Genomic DNA, 17016 nt, shown 5'->3' on the forward strand with positions numbered 1-17016 from the left:
ACAGTCCCTATGAAGCACTGGCAATACTGTTCCCCAAATTCTCTCCTCTCTATCCCTGGGTTTTAGCCCAGGGGTTACTTCCTCGGGGTCCAGTGATACATACTTGATATATTCTTCCCCACAGTATGTAATTATAATTACATAGCTAATTGCTTAATTGGTTGTTTCATGCCCCCCCCCTTTTTTTTTGCTAGAAAGGAAATGCAAGGAGCTCAGGAACCGTCTGAGTGGCTAGCTGCTGTGCTTTGCACATACTAAGTGCTTCACAAAAATGTGGTGGCTGGGAGAACAGCTGCTGGAGGCACTGCATGGGCCCACACCCAGGCGGCGGGCCCCTCCTCTGTGAGGACAGGCATGATGACAGGCACAGAGGGAGGAGGGCTCTGCCTGCCTGACCCAGCACACCAGGCTCAAAGCAGAGAGATGCACTCCGGAGAAACCTGACTCATGCCTCACTCCAGCCTCCAGGGGCTCTGAAATCCCATCCCGAGCTCACTGCTGCTAATAATATACTGGCCTTACTAATAATAATTATGCTGAGTCTTTTTCAAAAGGGCATTTCAGTCAGGGCCTGATATCCCTAACTGAGCATCTGGTGACAAAGTGACCCGGGAGAGATATCAAAGCAAGGAGGAGGCAGGACTGCCGGAAGAAGAATGATCGGAGCTGCAGAGCATGGGGTAGAGTATGACATTTGAATGATTCCTCCTTAAGCATAATTAATGCTACAGAAGAATTTCCAGGGGACCAGGACTCGGTTTTATTCTGGCTGCAATTAAAGGGTCTCCCCGCCTCTCCTTGCTCGTCTTCAATCCTCTCCACTTTCCATCCACCCAAGAGATAGCCTGTTACCCAAGCTCGATGATTGAAAGAAGAGCGAGGAATCATAATTTGAAAACGGCCTCATGAGGGAAGCCTTGAATCAGACAGGAAGGAGAAGCATGATTTAAATGTAAAAACCGCCAGGAACTGTGGGGGAAAGCAGAGCTGGACCTGGGGTCACCGGACAGAAAGCCAGCAAACCTGCCTCTTTCAGAAGGTCAAAGCTCCCAGCCTGCGCCGAAACCTGTCAGACGGACACCTACTTAGCAGCACCTTCTTCAAGTTGGCGCTGCCAAGTGCAGACAAAGGGGCTTTCTCCAGAAGCCCTGCAGGAAGGATTATCTTCAAGACAATTTTCTGCTTTCTTTGCACCTTTTAAATATTAGGTACATTGTAAGAAAAAAACCAATCTAGAACAGTACTGTAGCATTGAACCCACTCCTGAGCGGTAACAAAAGGAACACGCCCAGCTATCTATCACCCTGCACCAGCTTAGGTTTGGGTCTGCGTGTGTCTGCCTCTGGGGAGTCCAGAGTGTATGTGTGTGCGCACTTCTGTGTGTGTCTCTGGCCATGCTTTTGTGTATACTGTACTACCTACGTGTGAGTGGATGCATGTGTGTGCGCATGCGCATGCTGGTGTGCCTTCCCTGGGTGTTGCTGACGGGAGCCGCTCATCACAGACTTTAGGAAAATTCAGAGAGTCTTCCTGCCCTCACCACAGAGTCACCTAGCCAGTCTGTCCCCAAGGAGGGTTGTGAATGGCATTGCTGGCCCCTGGTGGAGCAGCAAGTCTCCGCAGCCTGTACAGGGAGATGCCTGTGCTCCCAGCTCTGCCCTCCGTCCCCTGCTGTTTCAGGGAAGTGAGGCAGGCCCACCACTCCTCTGGCTTATGTTAAAGTGAAGGGGGCTCAGACTGTTCACGGCACCACTTCTGAGCACATCGGGCTCAGAGCCTGGCATGAAGGCTGAGGCTTAGATCCTCTCCATCTTTTCTCTGTGGATTCCCCCTTTGAAAGACTCCCAAGCTAGTTCCCTAGAGAGATAAGAATGCTCCATCCCAGACTTGGGTGATCCCCTCAGGCACCCTGAACTATCTTCCTTCCTTAAGCACCCATTTACTTATAAAAAATGGGGGCCAAACAAACACAATGCAAGGAAACCCTCTCTGGGTTCAACCCCACTTTATGGGCAGCCACATCACTGATGACCATGACAGTGAATATGACTGAGCTGGTAATTTATATGATTTTTAGTCTGTGGAATGGAAGAATCTCCAGACTGAGGGTAATCATAGATCTGACTCCAATGCTTTAATACCAATGGCAGGATCTCTAGGGCTGATTTAATATCTTTTGTTTTGTTTTGTGTTTCTTCCAAAGCAGCGGACAGATGGGAGAGGGGTTCAGGCTCTGGGAACTGAGTTATTAGGGGAGCCAAATCGCAGGATCAGAGCAAGGGTCTCGAGCCTTGGAAGCAGGTGCTGGTGTGGGGCTCTGTGGTGGGGACCTCTGCCGGGACTATGCCTTCCCTGTCTCCTCAGACAAAGGTGAAACTGGGCCAGAGGAACAGGGGCTCCAGGCTATGCAGAGACACGGTGTCTATACGTGGCCCCAGGGCCTTCACACTCCCCTGGGGTTGGGGAGGGAGGAAGAGTTCCAAGATGATGGAAAATACATATCCTTTTCCAGTGTACAAGATGAGGACTCTGTCAGACTTACTTTGCTTTTTGAAAAATAATTGACATTTCTTACAATGCAAGTATGTGAAGTAAATGTATGCTCCCTAAAATAGCCTCAATACAGTGGTTCTCCAAGCGTAGTACTAGAGTAGTAGTATCAGCATTATCTGGGTTTGTGTGCATGCACTTCCTGGGTCCCACCTCAGACCTACAGAACCAAAACCCTGGAGGTGGGGTCCAGAAATCTGTGCTTTCACAAGCCCTCTGGAGGTTCTGGTGCACAGTGAGGTGTGGACACCACCGTGGCAAGGAACGGAGTAACTCAGCTGCCTTTCCTCCTGCACTCTCCTGAGAAGTTTTCTTCAAAATCTTTCCATGGTGATTCTAATCCAAGGGCGCTTAATTGTCTTTTGTGAGTATCATCTTTTCCTGGGATTCTGGAGGCTCTTTGCTTTATTGTTTTCTGTTTTGGAGTGACTAAGAATAGGGACAGTTAGAGGACTTTTTTTTACCAGTTATCCTTGAGAATATCCATCTGTGTGTGTCTTCCATGGGGTCTGGGTGCTGAGAGCATGAAAAGCACTCATGGCAGTACCCACAAGGGTCACATAAGCTGTGATCAGGGCAGGACCTGAACTGGGGGGTTTTTCCGGTTTACCACATGGGGTCTTACAAATCTCACAAATTCTCACACATCCCATTTGACGCATGAGGAGACCCAAGACCAAATTTACAGAGCACAGTTTGAATGCAAGTCCTGCATTCTTTCTATCATGTCCAAGAACTATTCTGCCATGCCAGAGAGCAAGAAATTTCTAGAGAGGGTCTTTTTGCCCCTTTCCCAGCTGACATTGCTGAAGGTAGGGCTCAAATGGGCAGCATAAAATCATGGAATAAAGGTAAAATTTTCTGTGAAAGCAAAGGCCCTACAGATTTCAGCACAGAACCAATTGTGGCTGGAACAGATGTTGTCCCCCAGAAACACAGGGAGGATAGAGGCTGCAGCCTAGACAGTAATTCAAAGGAATAATGGGGGAGGAGGAGACAGGGTCCTGTCTCCATCATGACCTCCACCATGACTGAAATTCATCACAGGGGAACAGGGGCCTCTGCAGAGCACATGAGGGGCAGGACTGATCTTCCCCAACAGGTTCAGGGTGAGCTGTGGGGCCAGGTACTCACAGGGATTGCCCTCCAGGAGAGGCTGTGCCTTGTCCCATGGCAAGGATGGGCCCTCCAAGCCCAGTGCCCAGAGCAGTGCTGGAGATTCTAGAGGAAGTGCAACAGCCCAGCTGTCCCTGAGCCGGTCCAGGCAGTCAATGTGGGAAAGGAGGGGCACAACAGACAGCACAGCAGGTAAGAAAGATCTGGTAAGGGGACAACCGTCATGGAAGGACAAAGGTGCAGCTACCAAATCATCTGGGAAGATGGATTCTGCCTCCTGCCAGGAGGGGCAGATGCCTAAGGAACAGCTCTGTTTGAGGTTCACAGAGGAGGCAGAGGGGGCAGAGAATGCCAGCAGACATTAGAAGAGAGAAAACAAGGAGAAGGGGGTACTGGCGGGCTTGGAAGGCAGAAAGCATCAGAAGCGGCAGAAACACAGGGTGTGGGAGGAGCCTGGGCTTGAGACAAGAGGAAGGAGCTGCAGGAGGAGCAAAGGGGAAGGGGCTGAGGGAGATCAGAGGCGCCTTGAAGACGAAGTGCAGTTTATGATGAAACAGGGAGGCCTGCAGGGAGCAGGACCAAGGGAAGGCACAGTGCATGGCTGGAGACTTCTCAGAGAGACAGCCTGGGGTTCTGAAGGACGGGAGAGTTGACACTACTTTGGCAGAAGGAACCTGGCTGAATACTAAGAAGGGAAGATTTTGCTCACAAAGGGACTGGATGGCGCCTCTTCCTCCTGATGAGAAGAGAAAGTGAGCCCTGCTGGAGTGTAGCTTTTGACTTAACCAAAAAGCCACCATGCAGAGAAGATCTGTGGGATCCTGTTGGGACTCTGTCCACCAACGTGAGAGAAAGGGTGAAGATCGAGTTTGCGAGTGTGCACGGGAGCCCCCAATGCAAAGAGTTAATCAAAGATGTGGCACCTTTCCTGGTACGTGTGTACTTTTTTCCTCTTGGTAACAGAGAACAGGACCAGTAATGTGACCTCGGAAGTCAAACCTTGAGAACTAGTCTGTAAGGCAAGCATGGTGTTCTGGACTGCGGGCTCATGTCCTCCCAAAATGTATGTGCTGAAGCCCTACTCCCCACCCCTGATGTGATGGTATTTGGAGGTAGGGCCTTGGAGAGGTTATTAGGTTTAGATGAGGTCATAAGGTCAGGATTCCTATGATGAAATCAGTGTCCTCAGAGGAAGAAGAAGAGACCAGAGTTCTTGCTCTTTCCACCATACAGAGGAAAAGTGACCATCTGCAAGCCAGTAAGAGGACTCTCACCAGGAACCAAATCTGCCAGAGCCTTGATCTTGGACTGTCCAGGCTCCAGAAGAACTGTAAGAAATAAGGGTCTGTGGTTCAAGTCCCCTAGACTATGGTACTTGGTTATGGCTGCCCAGGCAAACCAAGACACATGGGGATGTGAATGTGAACACCCATTCCAGGATTCAGAAATGTTCTGTAAGCCATACAAGTATTAGAGCCCAGCCCAGCTCATGTATCTCCTCCCCTTAAAGGGTGGGAATGTTACCAGCAGTAACTCAGAACTCCTCTTTAGTTTAGTGGGTTTATTCCAACTGTAAGAAAGCACAAAGGAACAAATTCTATCTGTTCATTACTCCAGGAGCCTGGTGGGAAGGAAATGATCCTGGGGCTAGAAACAGCAATTTAGAGAAGGAAGACCTGGGGAAAAGTATGGTGGAGAATTAAGACAGAATGAGAGATGAAAGCTGAGGGCCACGTAGGGAAAACTAGAAAACTTTAATAGCTATTAATGAGGTCTTCAGTTACAAAATAAAACAAGATGTATTAGAAGATGATGATGTTAAAAAGGTCTTGAAAGAACTGCATGAAATAGGGGAATTAAGATGGAATACCAAGGTCTTAAGGCTATTTTACAGTATTGCTGATTCAGGGTAACAAGCGAAAGGTTCCACTCTTGGTGTGGGGGGATTATACTTCCAACAACCAGACTCTGCAGCGAGTAACAACAAAATAGAAGAAACGAGAAAGGGAAGTAAGAGGAAAAATATAAAGGAGAACTATCTGGGCATTCCAGCAGCTGAACAGCACAAGACGAGTTTCACCTTTTGCAATTTTGCTATGAGGACGGTCTGCCCTGTGGCCAAAACTCCAGCTGAAAATCCCACCCCCTTTTTGACTGGAGGAACCAACGGAAGGAGCTCAGGATAATCAGGTGGCTGGAGAGTTGGGGGCTGTGGGGGACTCCCTAGAAATAAGAAAGCCAGGAAGAGAGAATCCCAAATTCTGGATATGAACTTTTCCTGACTCTCTGGCTGACCCCTGAATCATGCCTGTATGAGACAGACTGAAAACCACAGGAACTGAAATCTGAGCTGTCGCCCACTGCAGACATGATAGTTTGCAGGTCGAGTCTCACTGAGTTAACTTCCTGTTAAATCAGAAGCAATCAATACCCTTTGGATCAATATAACAGTACCTAGAGGCTCTACATCATAACATTCATAATGTACATATTCCAAAACTACTAGACATACAGAAAGCCTGGGAAATGTGACCCATTTTCATGGGAAAGAAACATGCCAACCTCAGGATGTTCATCCTGAGCTTTAAAGCAGCTATTATAGCTATGCTCAGTGAGGTAAAGAAAAATATGCTTATGATGCATAAAAAGATAAAACACCTCAATCGAGAACTGGAAATTATAAAAGAAAGATTAATAAGAAATCATAAGGCTAAAAAAGGCAATATAGAAAAAAATCACTAGAAGAACTTTCTTTTAGCAAAATGGAGATGGCAAATGAAAGAATCAATGAACTTAAAGATAGTTATAAGGAATAGAGAGGAAAAATTGGGGAAAATAATGAATAGAGCCTCAGGAAACTGGGCAACAATTTCCCAAGTTCTACATATAGGTAATTGTATTGTACGTGGTTTCATTGCTTTGAGGCACTCTCAGCCTGCATTTTTTTTCTCTACCTCTTTACATATTAAAAACCCCAAGTTCACACCAATGCCTTCGATTCCAATTCAACACCACAAAATTCATTCTAGTTTTGATGTTTTCCACATTTGTACCTCCTTTTCCAATAGCTCCCATTAACTCCAATATATTTCTCAATCTCCCTGTAAATAGCTAATTTCCCAACCTTGCTGGGCTGCTGGCTCCCTCACAGGTGGGTCTAGGTACCTGCGAGGGATGCCTCCCTTGTTCAAGACATCTACCTTCATTGGGCCTGACAAGTGGTTTTTTATTGAAAGATTAAAGGAAGAAAGCCAATAAAGCACTTTGTTTTATTTTGTTTTGAAAGAAGGGAAGAGAAGAGATTGGAAGGGTAAGGCAAGAGAAAAGCCAGGTTATTTTGAATGCAAATTCATCACCTTTGGGTCTATGTATCCATCTACGTATACACACACATATACACACACAGCCCTGGAATGACTTCCCATTGCTCTAAGGCCCTAAATTCTATCACAAGGGTCCAAGAGGCTGCTGCTGACCTTCTTGGCCACTTTCTTCCTTTTTCCAAATTCCAGGCATAGGGGTCCTCTCTGAGCTCTTCTAATGTTCCATTTTCTCTCTTGCCACAGGGCTTTTGTATGTGTTACTTATATCTCTCAGTGTTCTAAACTACTCCTTTCATTTGGGTGACTTATTCTTCAAATCTCTGCTGGTGCACCATCTCTTCTTCTGGAAGCCCTCCTTAATTCTGCTAGATATGGTCAGATTATATTGTTATTTATTGTTTTATTATTCATGTTCTCACAAAACATAATAGCTCTTATCTCAACTGATAATTATGCACTTATTTGTGTATGTATCTGACTAAAGTCTCCTTTCCTCATTAACCTGGGAGTGATGGGAGAGTAGTAACAATGTCTCTTTTTGATCATGATTGTGTCCCTAGCCTGTGAGCAGTACTGGCACATAGTAGATGCTGAATACTTTTCACGTGAATAAATTCTTTGTATTTCTAGAAACACAAATTGTTTTATCAGCAAACATGTTATTTGTTTCTATTTTGGATAAAAACAAAGCCTGGAGAAATAATATGATAAATATAGTGAGGCAGATGAATATAATGACTGTGAAGAATCCTGAGAGCTCTTAGGTCTTGGAGTTGGTAAGCTTCATCATTTGGAAGAAAAACAAAAACCACAACAAATGATCTAACAAATGTATACAAGAAAATCATGTGGGGAATCCTTTACCTAAAACACTTTTAATAATATAAGGCATATACAAATGTTTGATTCATATTATTTAGGTGATTCACAGTCATTAAAATGTCAGTCCTTTCAAAAGTAGAATAAAGTTTCATTCAAACTCCAAATGTGAGTGTACGTGTATGTGTGCATGTTTTAGAATTGGAAAAAGTGATTTTAAATTACACATGAAAGAAAAGATATTTGAGAACAGCCAACAAAGTTTTTTTTAAGGAATAATGAAGGATAACTTACTTTATCCAAATAGTAAAACTTTTGCTAAAGTCATTATAATCAGAACAATATGGATAGTAAAACTTGCACTAAAGTTATCACAATCAGAATAATATAGTTGGGCATAGAATAAAGAAATAGATCGATGGAGCAGAATTGAGAATCAAAACATAGTTCACCCAATGCTCATGTAACTGATGAATAACTGAACTCTACATCTGAAATAATGATGTACTATATGTTGGCTAATTGAATTTAAATAAAAAAAACATAGTTCATATATGCAACCTAACATGTCAAGGATGATAAGTGATTCAATAAAATATGGACAATATATTTCATACGTGGTATTGACATAATTATCTATTCACCTGTATGGGTAAACATACATATCTTAGTACATATTCAAAAACAAGTTTGAGACTAGTGCTTGTGTCTGTCAACAAAAGACTAGATATATAAACAATGAACTACTACAATAAATAGAAACCAACTGTTGCTGCACACAACAATGCGAATGAATCTCACAGACTGCAGCCAGACACAAAGGTCATGTGCTGTCTGATGCCACTTATGTGAAGTTCTAGAACAGGCAACACAAACCTATGGTTGAAAAAAGAATCAGAACAGTGGTTGCCTGTGGGTGTGGGTAGGGGTGAGAACAGAATGGGGAGGGTTATGAGGGAACTTCCCAGAGTGATGGCAATGTTCTGTATCTTGACAGGAGTTTGGGTTACACAGTTGTATGCATTCGTTAAAACTCTATAGACGTATACTTAAGACTTATTCATTTCTTACCAAAATCTCTGGGATGCAGCAAAAGTGGTTCTAAGAGGGAAGTTCATAGCAATGCAGGCCTAAGTTAAGAAACAAGAGAAATCTCAAATAATAATTTAACATTACACCTAAAGGAAATAGAAAAAGAAGAACCAATGAAACCCATAGCTAGTAGAAGGAAGGAAATAATAAAGATCAGAGCATAAAGAAATGGAGATTGAAAAGATGATGGAAAATACCAATGAAACTAAGAGCTGATTCTTTGAAAAAATAAGTAAAATTGACAAATCTTTTGCTAGACTCACCAAGAAAAAAAGAGATTTATTAAATCATAAATAAAAGAGAAGTTATAACTCATACCTCAGAAAACAAAAAGTCATAAGAAAGTGCTATGAATAATTATACACCAACAAATTGGTTAACCTAGAAGAAATAAATACTTTACCATCTTCTAAGACTGAATCATAAAGAAACAGAAAATCTGAATAGACTGATTACTAATAAGGAGATTGTAACAGTAATAAAAAAACTTCCCAACAAATACAAGTGCTGGACTAGATGGTTTCACTGGTGAATTCTACCCACCATTCAAAGAAGATGTAATACCTATCCTTCTCAAACTCTTTCAAAAAAATCGCAGGGAACACTTCTGAGCTCATTTTATGAGGCTGGCATTACCCTTGTACAAAAACCAGACAAAGATACCATAAAAAAAAAAAGAAAATTACAAGCCAATATTCCCAATGATTTTTTTATTAAATATTTTATTTGTTTATTTGATAGATATGTAGAGAGAACAAGTAGGCAGAGTGGCAGGCAGAAGGAGAGGTCCCGTTGAGCAGGGAGCCTGATGTGGGGTTTGATCCCAGGACCCTGGGATCATGACCTGAGCTGAAGGCAGATGCTTACCCAACTGAGCTACCCAGGCACCCCTTCCTGATGAATTTTGATGCAAAAATCCTCAACAAGATATTAGCAAACTAAATTCAGTAATACATTGAAAGAATCATACAATATGATCAAGTGGGATTTATTCCAGAGATACAAGGATGGTTCAACATCTACAGGTCAATCAACATACATAGCATTAACAAAATGAAGGATAAAATCATATGATCATCTCAGTAGATACAGAGAAAGCATTTGACAAAAGTCAATATCCATTTATGATGAAAACTCTCAATAAAGTGGGTATAGAGGAAATGTACCTCATTATAATAAAGGCCATATATGACAAGCACATGGCTTGTCATACCCAGTGGTGAAAAGCTGAAAACTCTTCTTCTATGATCAGGAATAAGACAAGGATGCCCAATCTCTTCATTTTTATTTAACATAGTATTGGAAGTCCTAGTCAGGGGAATTAGGCAAGAAAAAGAAATAAGAGGCATCCAAATTGGAAAGGAAGAAGTAAAACTGTATTTGCAGATGACATGATACTTTATATAGAAAACCCTAAATGTTCCACCAAAAAGCTGTTAGAACAGTAAAGTTATAAGACACAAAATTAATGTACAAAAATATGTTGCATTTTTATACTCTAATAACAAACTATCAATCCCATTTGCAATCACATCAAAAAGAATAAAATACTTAGGAATAAATTGAACCAAGGAGGTGAAAGATCTGTACCCTGAAAACTATAAGAGATTGATGAAGAAACGGAAGACGACACAAATAAATGAGAAGTTATTCCATGCTCATAGATCAAAAGAATTAATATTGTTAAAATGCCCATACTACCCAAAGCAATCTACAGATTCAGTGTAATCCTTATCAAAATTCCAATGGCATTTTTTATAGAACTAGAACAAATTATTCTAAAATTTACATAGAACCACACACACACACACACACACACACACACACACACACACACAAAACCTCAAATAGCTAAAACAATCTTGAGGAAAAAAGAACAAAACCCAAAATACAGTCTTTGATCTCCAACTACACTGCAAAGCTAGAGTAATCAAAACAGTATGGTACTGGCATAAAAAGCATAAAAACAGGAACAGAAGAGACAGCCCAGAAATAAACCCATGCCTATCTGGTAAGTAATTTATAACAAAGGGGCAAAGAATATACAATGAGGAAAAGACAGTCTCTTCAATAAAGCATGTTGGGAAAACTGGACAGCTATATGCAAAAGAATGAAATTGAACCATTATCTTATACCATATATAAAAATCCACTCAAAATGGATTAAAGACTTGAATGTAAGACCTAGAACTATAGAACTCCTGGAAGAAAACCAACAGTAAGCTCCTTCACATTAATCTTAGGAATGTTTTGTATTGCACCTGGCATCAAAGGCAAGGGATGCAAAAACAGAAATAAACAAATGGGACCACAACAAACTAAAAAGCCTCTGCATGGCAAAAGACACCAACAACAAAATGGAAAAGCAGGTTACTGAATGGGAGAAGATATATGCAAATCATATATCCAATAAGGGGTTAATAGCTAAAATATAGAAAGAATTCATGTAACTCAATAACAACAACAAACAATGTGATTTAAAAAATGGGCAAAGGATCTGAATAGACATTTTTCCAAAGAAGACAGACATAAAGATGGTCAAAAGGAACATGAAATCTGGAAATGCATCAACAAAACAGAATGGAGTGAAGAATGGACAGAGGGAAAGATCAGATGGATAGTTATATAATAAATCAGACATAGAAAGATATTAATTCTAAAAACCTAGATGGTGGGTCGATGGCTATCCTCTGTAAATTCTATCAAGCTCTCTGTATGCTTGAAATTTTTCAAAATAAAATCTTGGGAAAAATAAATAAATTTCAGGTGTGCATAACATTTAAATAATAGAGCAAAAACCCCTGTAAGAGAGTACAGAAAATTTAAAAAGCACTTTATAAGCTTGGAGTGAAGAGAAAATTTCAAATAAACCAGAAAACTCAAGAAGACATAAAGAGAAAAGATGCATATTATCGACTGTATGAATATTAATCACTTTTGGAAGCCAAAGGATATCATCAACAGTAGCAAAAGAAGAACAGATGGGAGGAAGGAGAACTAATTGCATCATATGCGGAGACAAAGGGTTAACATCCCTAATATAAAAAGACTTCCTATAAATTTCTAAGAAACCAGCAAACAACCCAGTGGAAAAATAGACAAAGACATGTACAGATAATTAACAGAAGAGAAAACATGCATCCCAGTAACTGTGTGAAAAGACAGTAAGGTAGTATCTCTAGCACTCAGTTGAAAACTCAGACTTAAACACAATGAAGTATCAGTTTTTCTCTTTGGATTGGCAAATTTTTAAAGATCGATCACCTTCACTGATGGTCAGGATGTCAGAAGATGGGCACCATACATTCCTGGAGGAATGTAAATGTTCACAAACTTTTAGAAAGGCGGCTGGGCAGGAAGAATGCCCATCAGACACGCAGGACAGTATAATGAGCTTAGTATGATCCCATTTTTATAAAATAAAAATTTTCACATTTTGAACAATGAGAAAAGTGTGAAAAGAGACACACCTAATTATTTAAAATTGGTGCTTCAGGACAGGGGTTGGTAAACTATGGTCTGGTCACCTGGATATTTGTAGCCCATGAGCTAAGAATGGTATTTATACCTTTTTAAAGGATTACAATTTAAATGGTTACATATTTATCTACATAATATCCTCTGTCTTACCTCTTGGCCAACAAAGCCTAAATACTTACTATCTGGCCTTTAAGGAAAAGCTTACTGACCCTTGTTTCAGGGCAGTTGTGGTTTCTTGGTTACCTTTTCTCCCTTTACTTCTCTGTATTGTTTTTATTTTTATAAAAATATACTGGGAGTGGATGTAAAGAGACAAGAGGAGACCAGGAAGACCAGTTAGGAAGCTCCTAGAAGGGACCAGGTGAAAGAGAACGGTGCTTTGGAATAGGGTGAGGGCTGTAGAGAAGGAAAGAAAGGGGCAGATTTTATTTGAACCTATGGGAGTTGCTGAGGGATTAGGCATGGATGGTGAGGCAGAGAGCAATCAAGGCTGATTCTCAGATTTCAGTCATGAGTTGAGTTGGTGCAACCAGGGAGATGCAGAGATTGGGGAGCAAAATGGAGTAAACCAGGAGCTCGACTTTGGACCTGTTACAGTTCTGACTGGAACTGTGTGAACTAGGCGCTGGCCATAGGTGATTGGAGCTGCTTGGACTGTGGAGGGGGAAGCTGGGCAGTAAACGCAAATGAAAGAGGACTCATCATGTAGATCTCTGTCTTTAAACTGTCAGGAAGCACTAGAGTGGGAGAAGGGCACCAAGGGTCTGCCCGGTGACACAGAACCTAACCCCCCCAGCGCCTACTTCTGCTGATGGACATCTCTGATGCCACCATCCAACTACCTGGATTCCCCCAGATCACCTGTTCCAGAAGGTTCTCTTCTCATTGACCAAGGAACACCAGGGCTTCAGAGCAGACACCCTGACGCTTCTTTACAGCCTATGCCCAAATGCTTGCCTCACAACCAGCTGCTGTTATTTCTCCATCTGGCAGCTTCTTCCCCCAGTGGAGAGAGAAGTTCAGGTCCCAGCCCCTCCCAATGTGCCCTGCCTGCCACGGGTCCCTAGGCCAGTCATGTGCAGCCACTTCTTATTCATGCCACGCTTTTACCTGAGAATACCAGGAAGGACTCACCAAGGAGCTGGTGTAGGTCGGGTCTGAGGTGTCATCCTGGAGGTAGCGGGAAAGGCCAAAGTCAGACACCTTGCACACCAGGTTACTATTGACCAGGATGTTCCTAGCAGCCAGGTCCCGATGCACATAGTTCATCTCAGCCAGGTACTTCATGCCTGCGGCAATACCCCTGAGCATCCCCACCAGCTGGATCACCGTGAACTGTCCGTCATTTTGCTGTAACAAGACACAAAGGGCGTTGGGATCAAGATGGGCTTCAGTGGTTAAGCAGAAGCTGAGATGCCGTGGCCCTACTGCTTGTCAGCGTCTGTCAGTGACCGGCCATGCTGCTCACTGTGCCCTTCTCCTTCCCTCACTCCCTTGAACGCTCTGCTCTCTCCTCCTGGCCAAGCCCTGTCGATTCCATCTCCAAATTACATCTCAAAGCCATCCATGCCTCTCCATCCTCACTGCCTCCATTCTAACCAAGTCACCATCATCCATCACCTGTAACAGCCTCCCCGCACCCGCCCTCCCATCCATTCTCTACACAGTAGCTAGAGCCAGCTTTGGAAGACAAAAATCAGGCCATGCCACTCCCAGGCTTCGAGCTCTATAACAGCTTCCCACCACATTAAGGAAAAGCTCCAAACTCAGCATGGCCCATGGGACCCCGGGGGATGAGCCACTGCCTCGCCTGCCAGCCATGGTGACCTCTCAGTCAGTTCCTAAGCCAAGCTCTTCCTGCCTTAGGGCCCCTACACATGCCATCCCTGCTGCTCTTCCCCACAGTCAACACCTACCTGCCCTTAGATCTCCCTGTAAGTGTCCCTTCTTCAGAGACAATGTCTCCACAACTACTCCCCTGCTCCAAATATAACTAGCATGCACTTTCTATCTTAGTGTCTTTAGTGCATGCTCTTATTTTTTTTTTTAAGATTTATCTCTTTGAGGGGCGGAGGGGCAGAGGGAGAAGGGAGAGAGAGAAAATCTCAAGCAGACTTCCTGCTGAGCACAGAGCCAGACACGGGGCTCGATCTCACGACCCTGAGGTCATGACCTGAGCCGAAATCAAGAGTTGGGCGCTTAACTGACTGAGCCACCCAGGTGCCCCAGCGCATGTTCTTATTTTTCTTCTCAGCATACATCACAAGTTTTAGGGGTGTGTGTGTGTGTGTGTGTGTGTGTGTGTGTGCGTGCACGCATGTGCCCACGTGCGCACACCTGTCCGTCTGTCTCCGCCGCTTTACTATAAGCTCTTTGAAGACAAGACCCTCCTTCTTGTGGGCACCACAGTACTCCTAGGGCTAAGAACCTTAAGGTAAATAGAAAAAGCTCAGTAAATATATGCTCAATTTATGACTGCTACATCACTCCCTGTTTCCAGAATTAAATGCTTCAGGTGTCTTCCTTGGGTCCTCTAAGGGCTGTCAACCTTGACATTGGGATAACCACACCCACCTCAAAGGGGTTAGTGGCAGGAGAAGCACAGACACAGTGTCTGGCATGTGGACCCTCTTAGAGAATGGGAGCTGGGGCTTCTCCTCCTCAGGCCCACCTGCACTGCTGCCCCTCTCCTATCATCGGTGGGCTCACTGTTTCCTGGGGGGATGCTCTCCTTCATGGTTCAATGACACACCTCGGTGAATGAGTCAGCCTTCCTCTTGCCTACACAAAGCCCCTGACTCTTGGTTTCTGCACCCACTGGTTAAATCAGTGGACCATGTGCTATGCTGCCAACAACACGTTTTCTCTTCTAGTACAACCCCAGTTGCTCCCCCAAAGGGCTATAAGTTGTATTCTGTAAGTAGAGCACGGCCCAGGCACTGAGATGCTTTGACTGGGGGAGAGGTGGGAGGAGGCAGAACACCCTAGGTCTGGTCCAGTTACTGCTGGACACCGGGCAAGGCAGCCACTCCCTAGTGCCCTCAGACGAAACACAGAAAGCATAAACAGTGGGCACAGCTCCCATTTATTGAGTGCCTGTGAGGTGATACACAATGCACTCACATGCATTACCTCTCTTGAATATGTGTGGGGCACATCATTTATGCATGTGCCTCTACAAAAGCATTTTCTACGCAACAATCAATAAGGAAAAATGAAACAACTATTGCAAAGATACCCTATTTATTGGAGAAAACCCCGCCATCAAAAAGTCTAACCATGATAGGATGAATGTTGAAGACTTCTCCTCATGCAAGATCGCAAGCCTGGGTCTGTGTCCAGGGTTCTGCCCCTTGATCAGTTAGAGTGAGCCAAGTGACCTCCCTCCACTCCTTCCTGAGACGCCTGCCAGAGGAGAAGCCCCAAACACACTGGGATCGACACACCCCAGGTTCCAGACTGTTTCTAACTCAAACCTTAACCCCCTCCCAGCCTGCCTGGAATGCTTTCTCTGCAATATTTTCTTCTAACCAACTCCAAAAGGAAGTACAGATCTGCTTTTTTGGAAACTCTGGTGTGCAGCACATGGTGCCCATCTGCGAGAGCTGGATGTGCCGTGAGTGATGCGAATCCTCCTTCTCACTAATGAACTTCAATCAACACCTCCTCGAGAAGTTAGCCAGGCTTTTGCTAGCACCATTCATTTTCTCTAAGTAGGTCTCTGGGGACCTGCCTCCCCAGAAAGTTGTCATGCAACTTCTGTATATTAGAAAATGTGTCTCAGCTGCAAGTCACAAGGGTCATATTTTTCCAATTCAGTTTGTTACTTCCTCTCTGTAAGTGTAGACAACAATGTGGTTAAAAATGAATGTCTCCCAAAAGAAGCCAGCTTGTAAATAGATTTTGGGGAGGGGACTGGTGGTGACTGTAAACAACTCTGGGAAAAGAAATGTTGAAAGAATGTGCAGCAATATGCCTGTTTCTACTTTAAATCATTTAAGCCTACATGGAACAGCTTTACTATCTGATTTGTTTTAATATTTAGATCAGTCACCCTTAGAGTTTCTGGAGTCAATAAAGGCCAAGAAGTGGTGAAAAGTCCAGGCTTTGGAGACAGACAGACCCAGACTGGGGTCCAGGCTCTGCTGCGTATTGGCTGTGTGCACTTGGGCAAGTCATTTAACTTCCAGAGCTGTCATTCCCACATCCGTAACACAAGAACACACTGTCCATTCTTCATAGGATTTTGGTGAGGTCAAGTGAGACAATACATGTGACAGGGCTTGTCTCTGTGCCCATGAATACTAAGACAGTAGCAGGGACTGCTGGTATTATCAGCCAGGCCATAATGTCTCACAAACCAGCTTGCCCACATACTCAGATACCTGGTGAGAGGAATGGAGGACACCTGGGGCCAGGCCTGTAGGTTCCCGCAGCTTCCTGGTGTGTCCCGGAGACATCCTAGGATCATTACTGTAGGAGAGCCTAGTCCGCAGTGCATTCTGAGCTCAACGGGTTGGCATCTGTAGTAGACCCCCCAAGAGTCCACACCCCAGCTGTAGTAGTGGACGGTTGGGGCCTAATGATGCAGGCGGGACATTTAGGTCAGTTAATGAACAAACATGATTTCTTCCAT

The 17016-nt window shown here is 43.7% G+C and overlaps 1 protein-coding gene across 2 annotated transcripts in view; it reads right to left on the reverse strand.

Annotated features, from left to right (window-relative positions):
- The window catches only part of EPHB1 (EPH receptor B1), a 425029-nt gene that overhangs the window by 33972 nt on the left and 374041 nt on the right, over positions 1–17016 (reverse strand). For both annotated transcript variants that reach the window (XR_012380507.1, XM_073899766.1), the window contains exon 12: positions 13515–13730. Coding sequence is in view for 1 of the 2 variants with exons in the window: in XM_073899766.1 (XP_073755867.1) it covers positions 13515–13730 (216 nt within the window). In the remaining variant the exon portion in view is untranslated. The remainder of the gene's footprint in view (positions 1–13514; positions 13731–17016) is intronic.

Source organism: Callorhinus ursinus, unplaced genomic scaffold, assembly GCF_003265705.2.
Source record: "Callorhinus ursinus isolate GAN/ISIS: 27379988/994484 unplaced genomic scaffold, GSC_fseal_2.0 scaffold1, whole genome shotgun sequence".
Classification (NCBI taxonomy): Eukaryota; Metazoa; Chordata; class Mammalia; order Carnivora; family Otariidae; genus Callorhinus; species Callorhinus ursinus.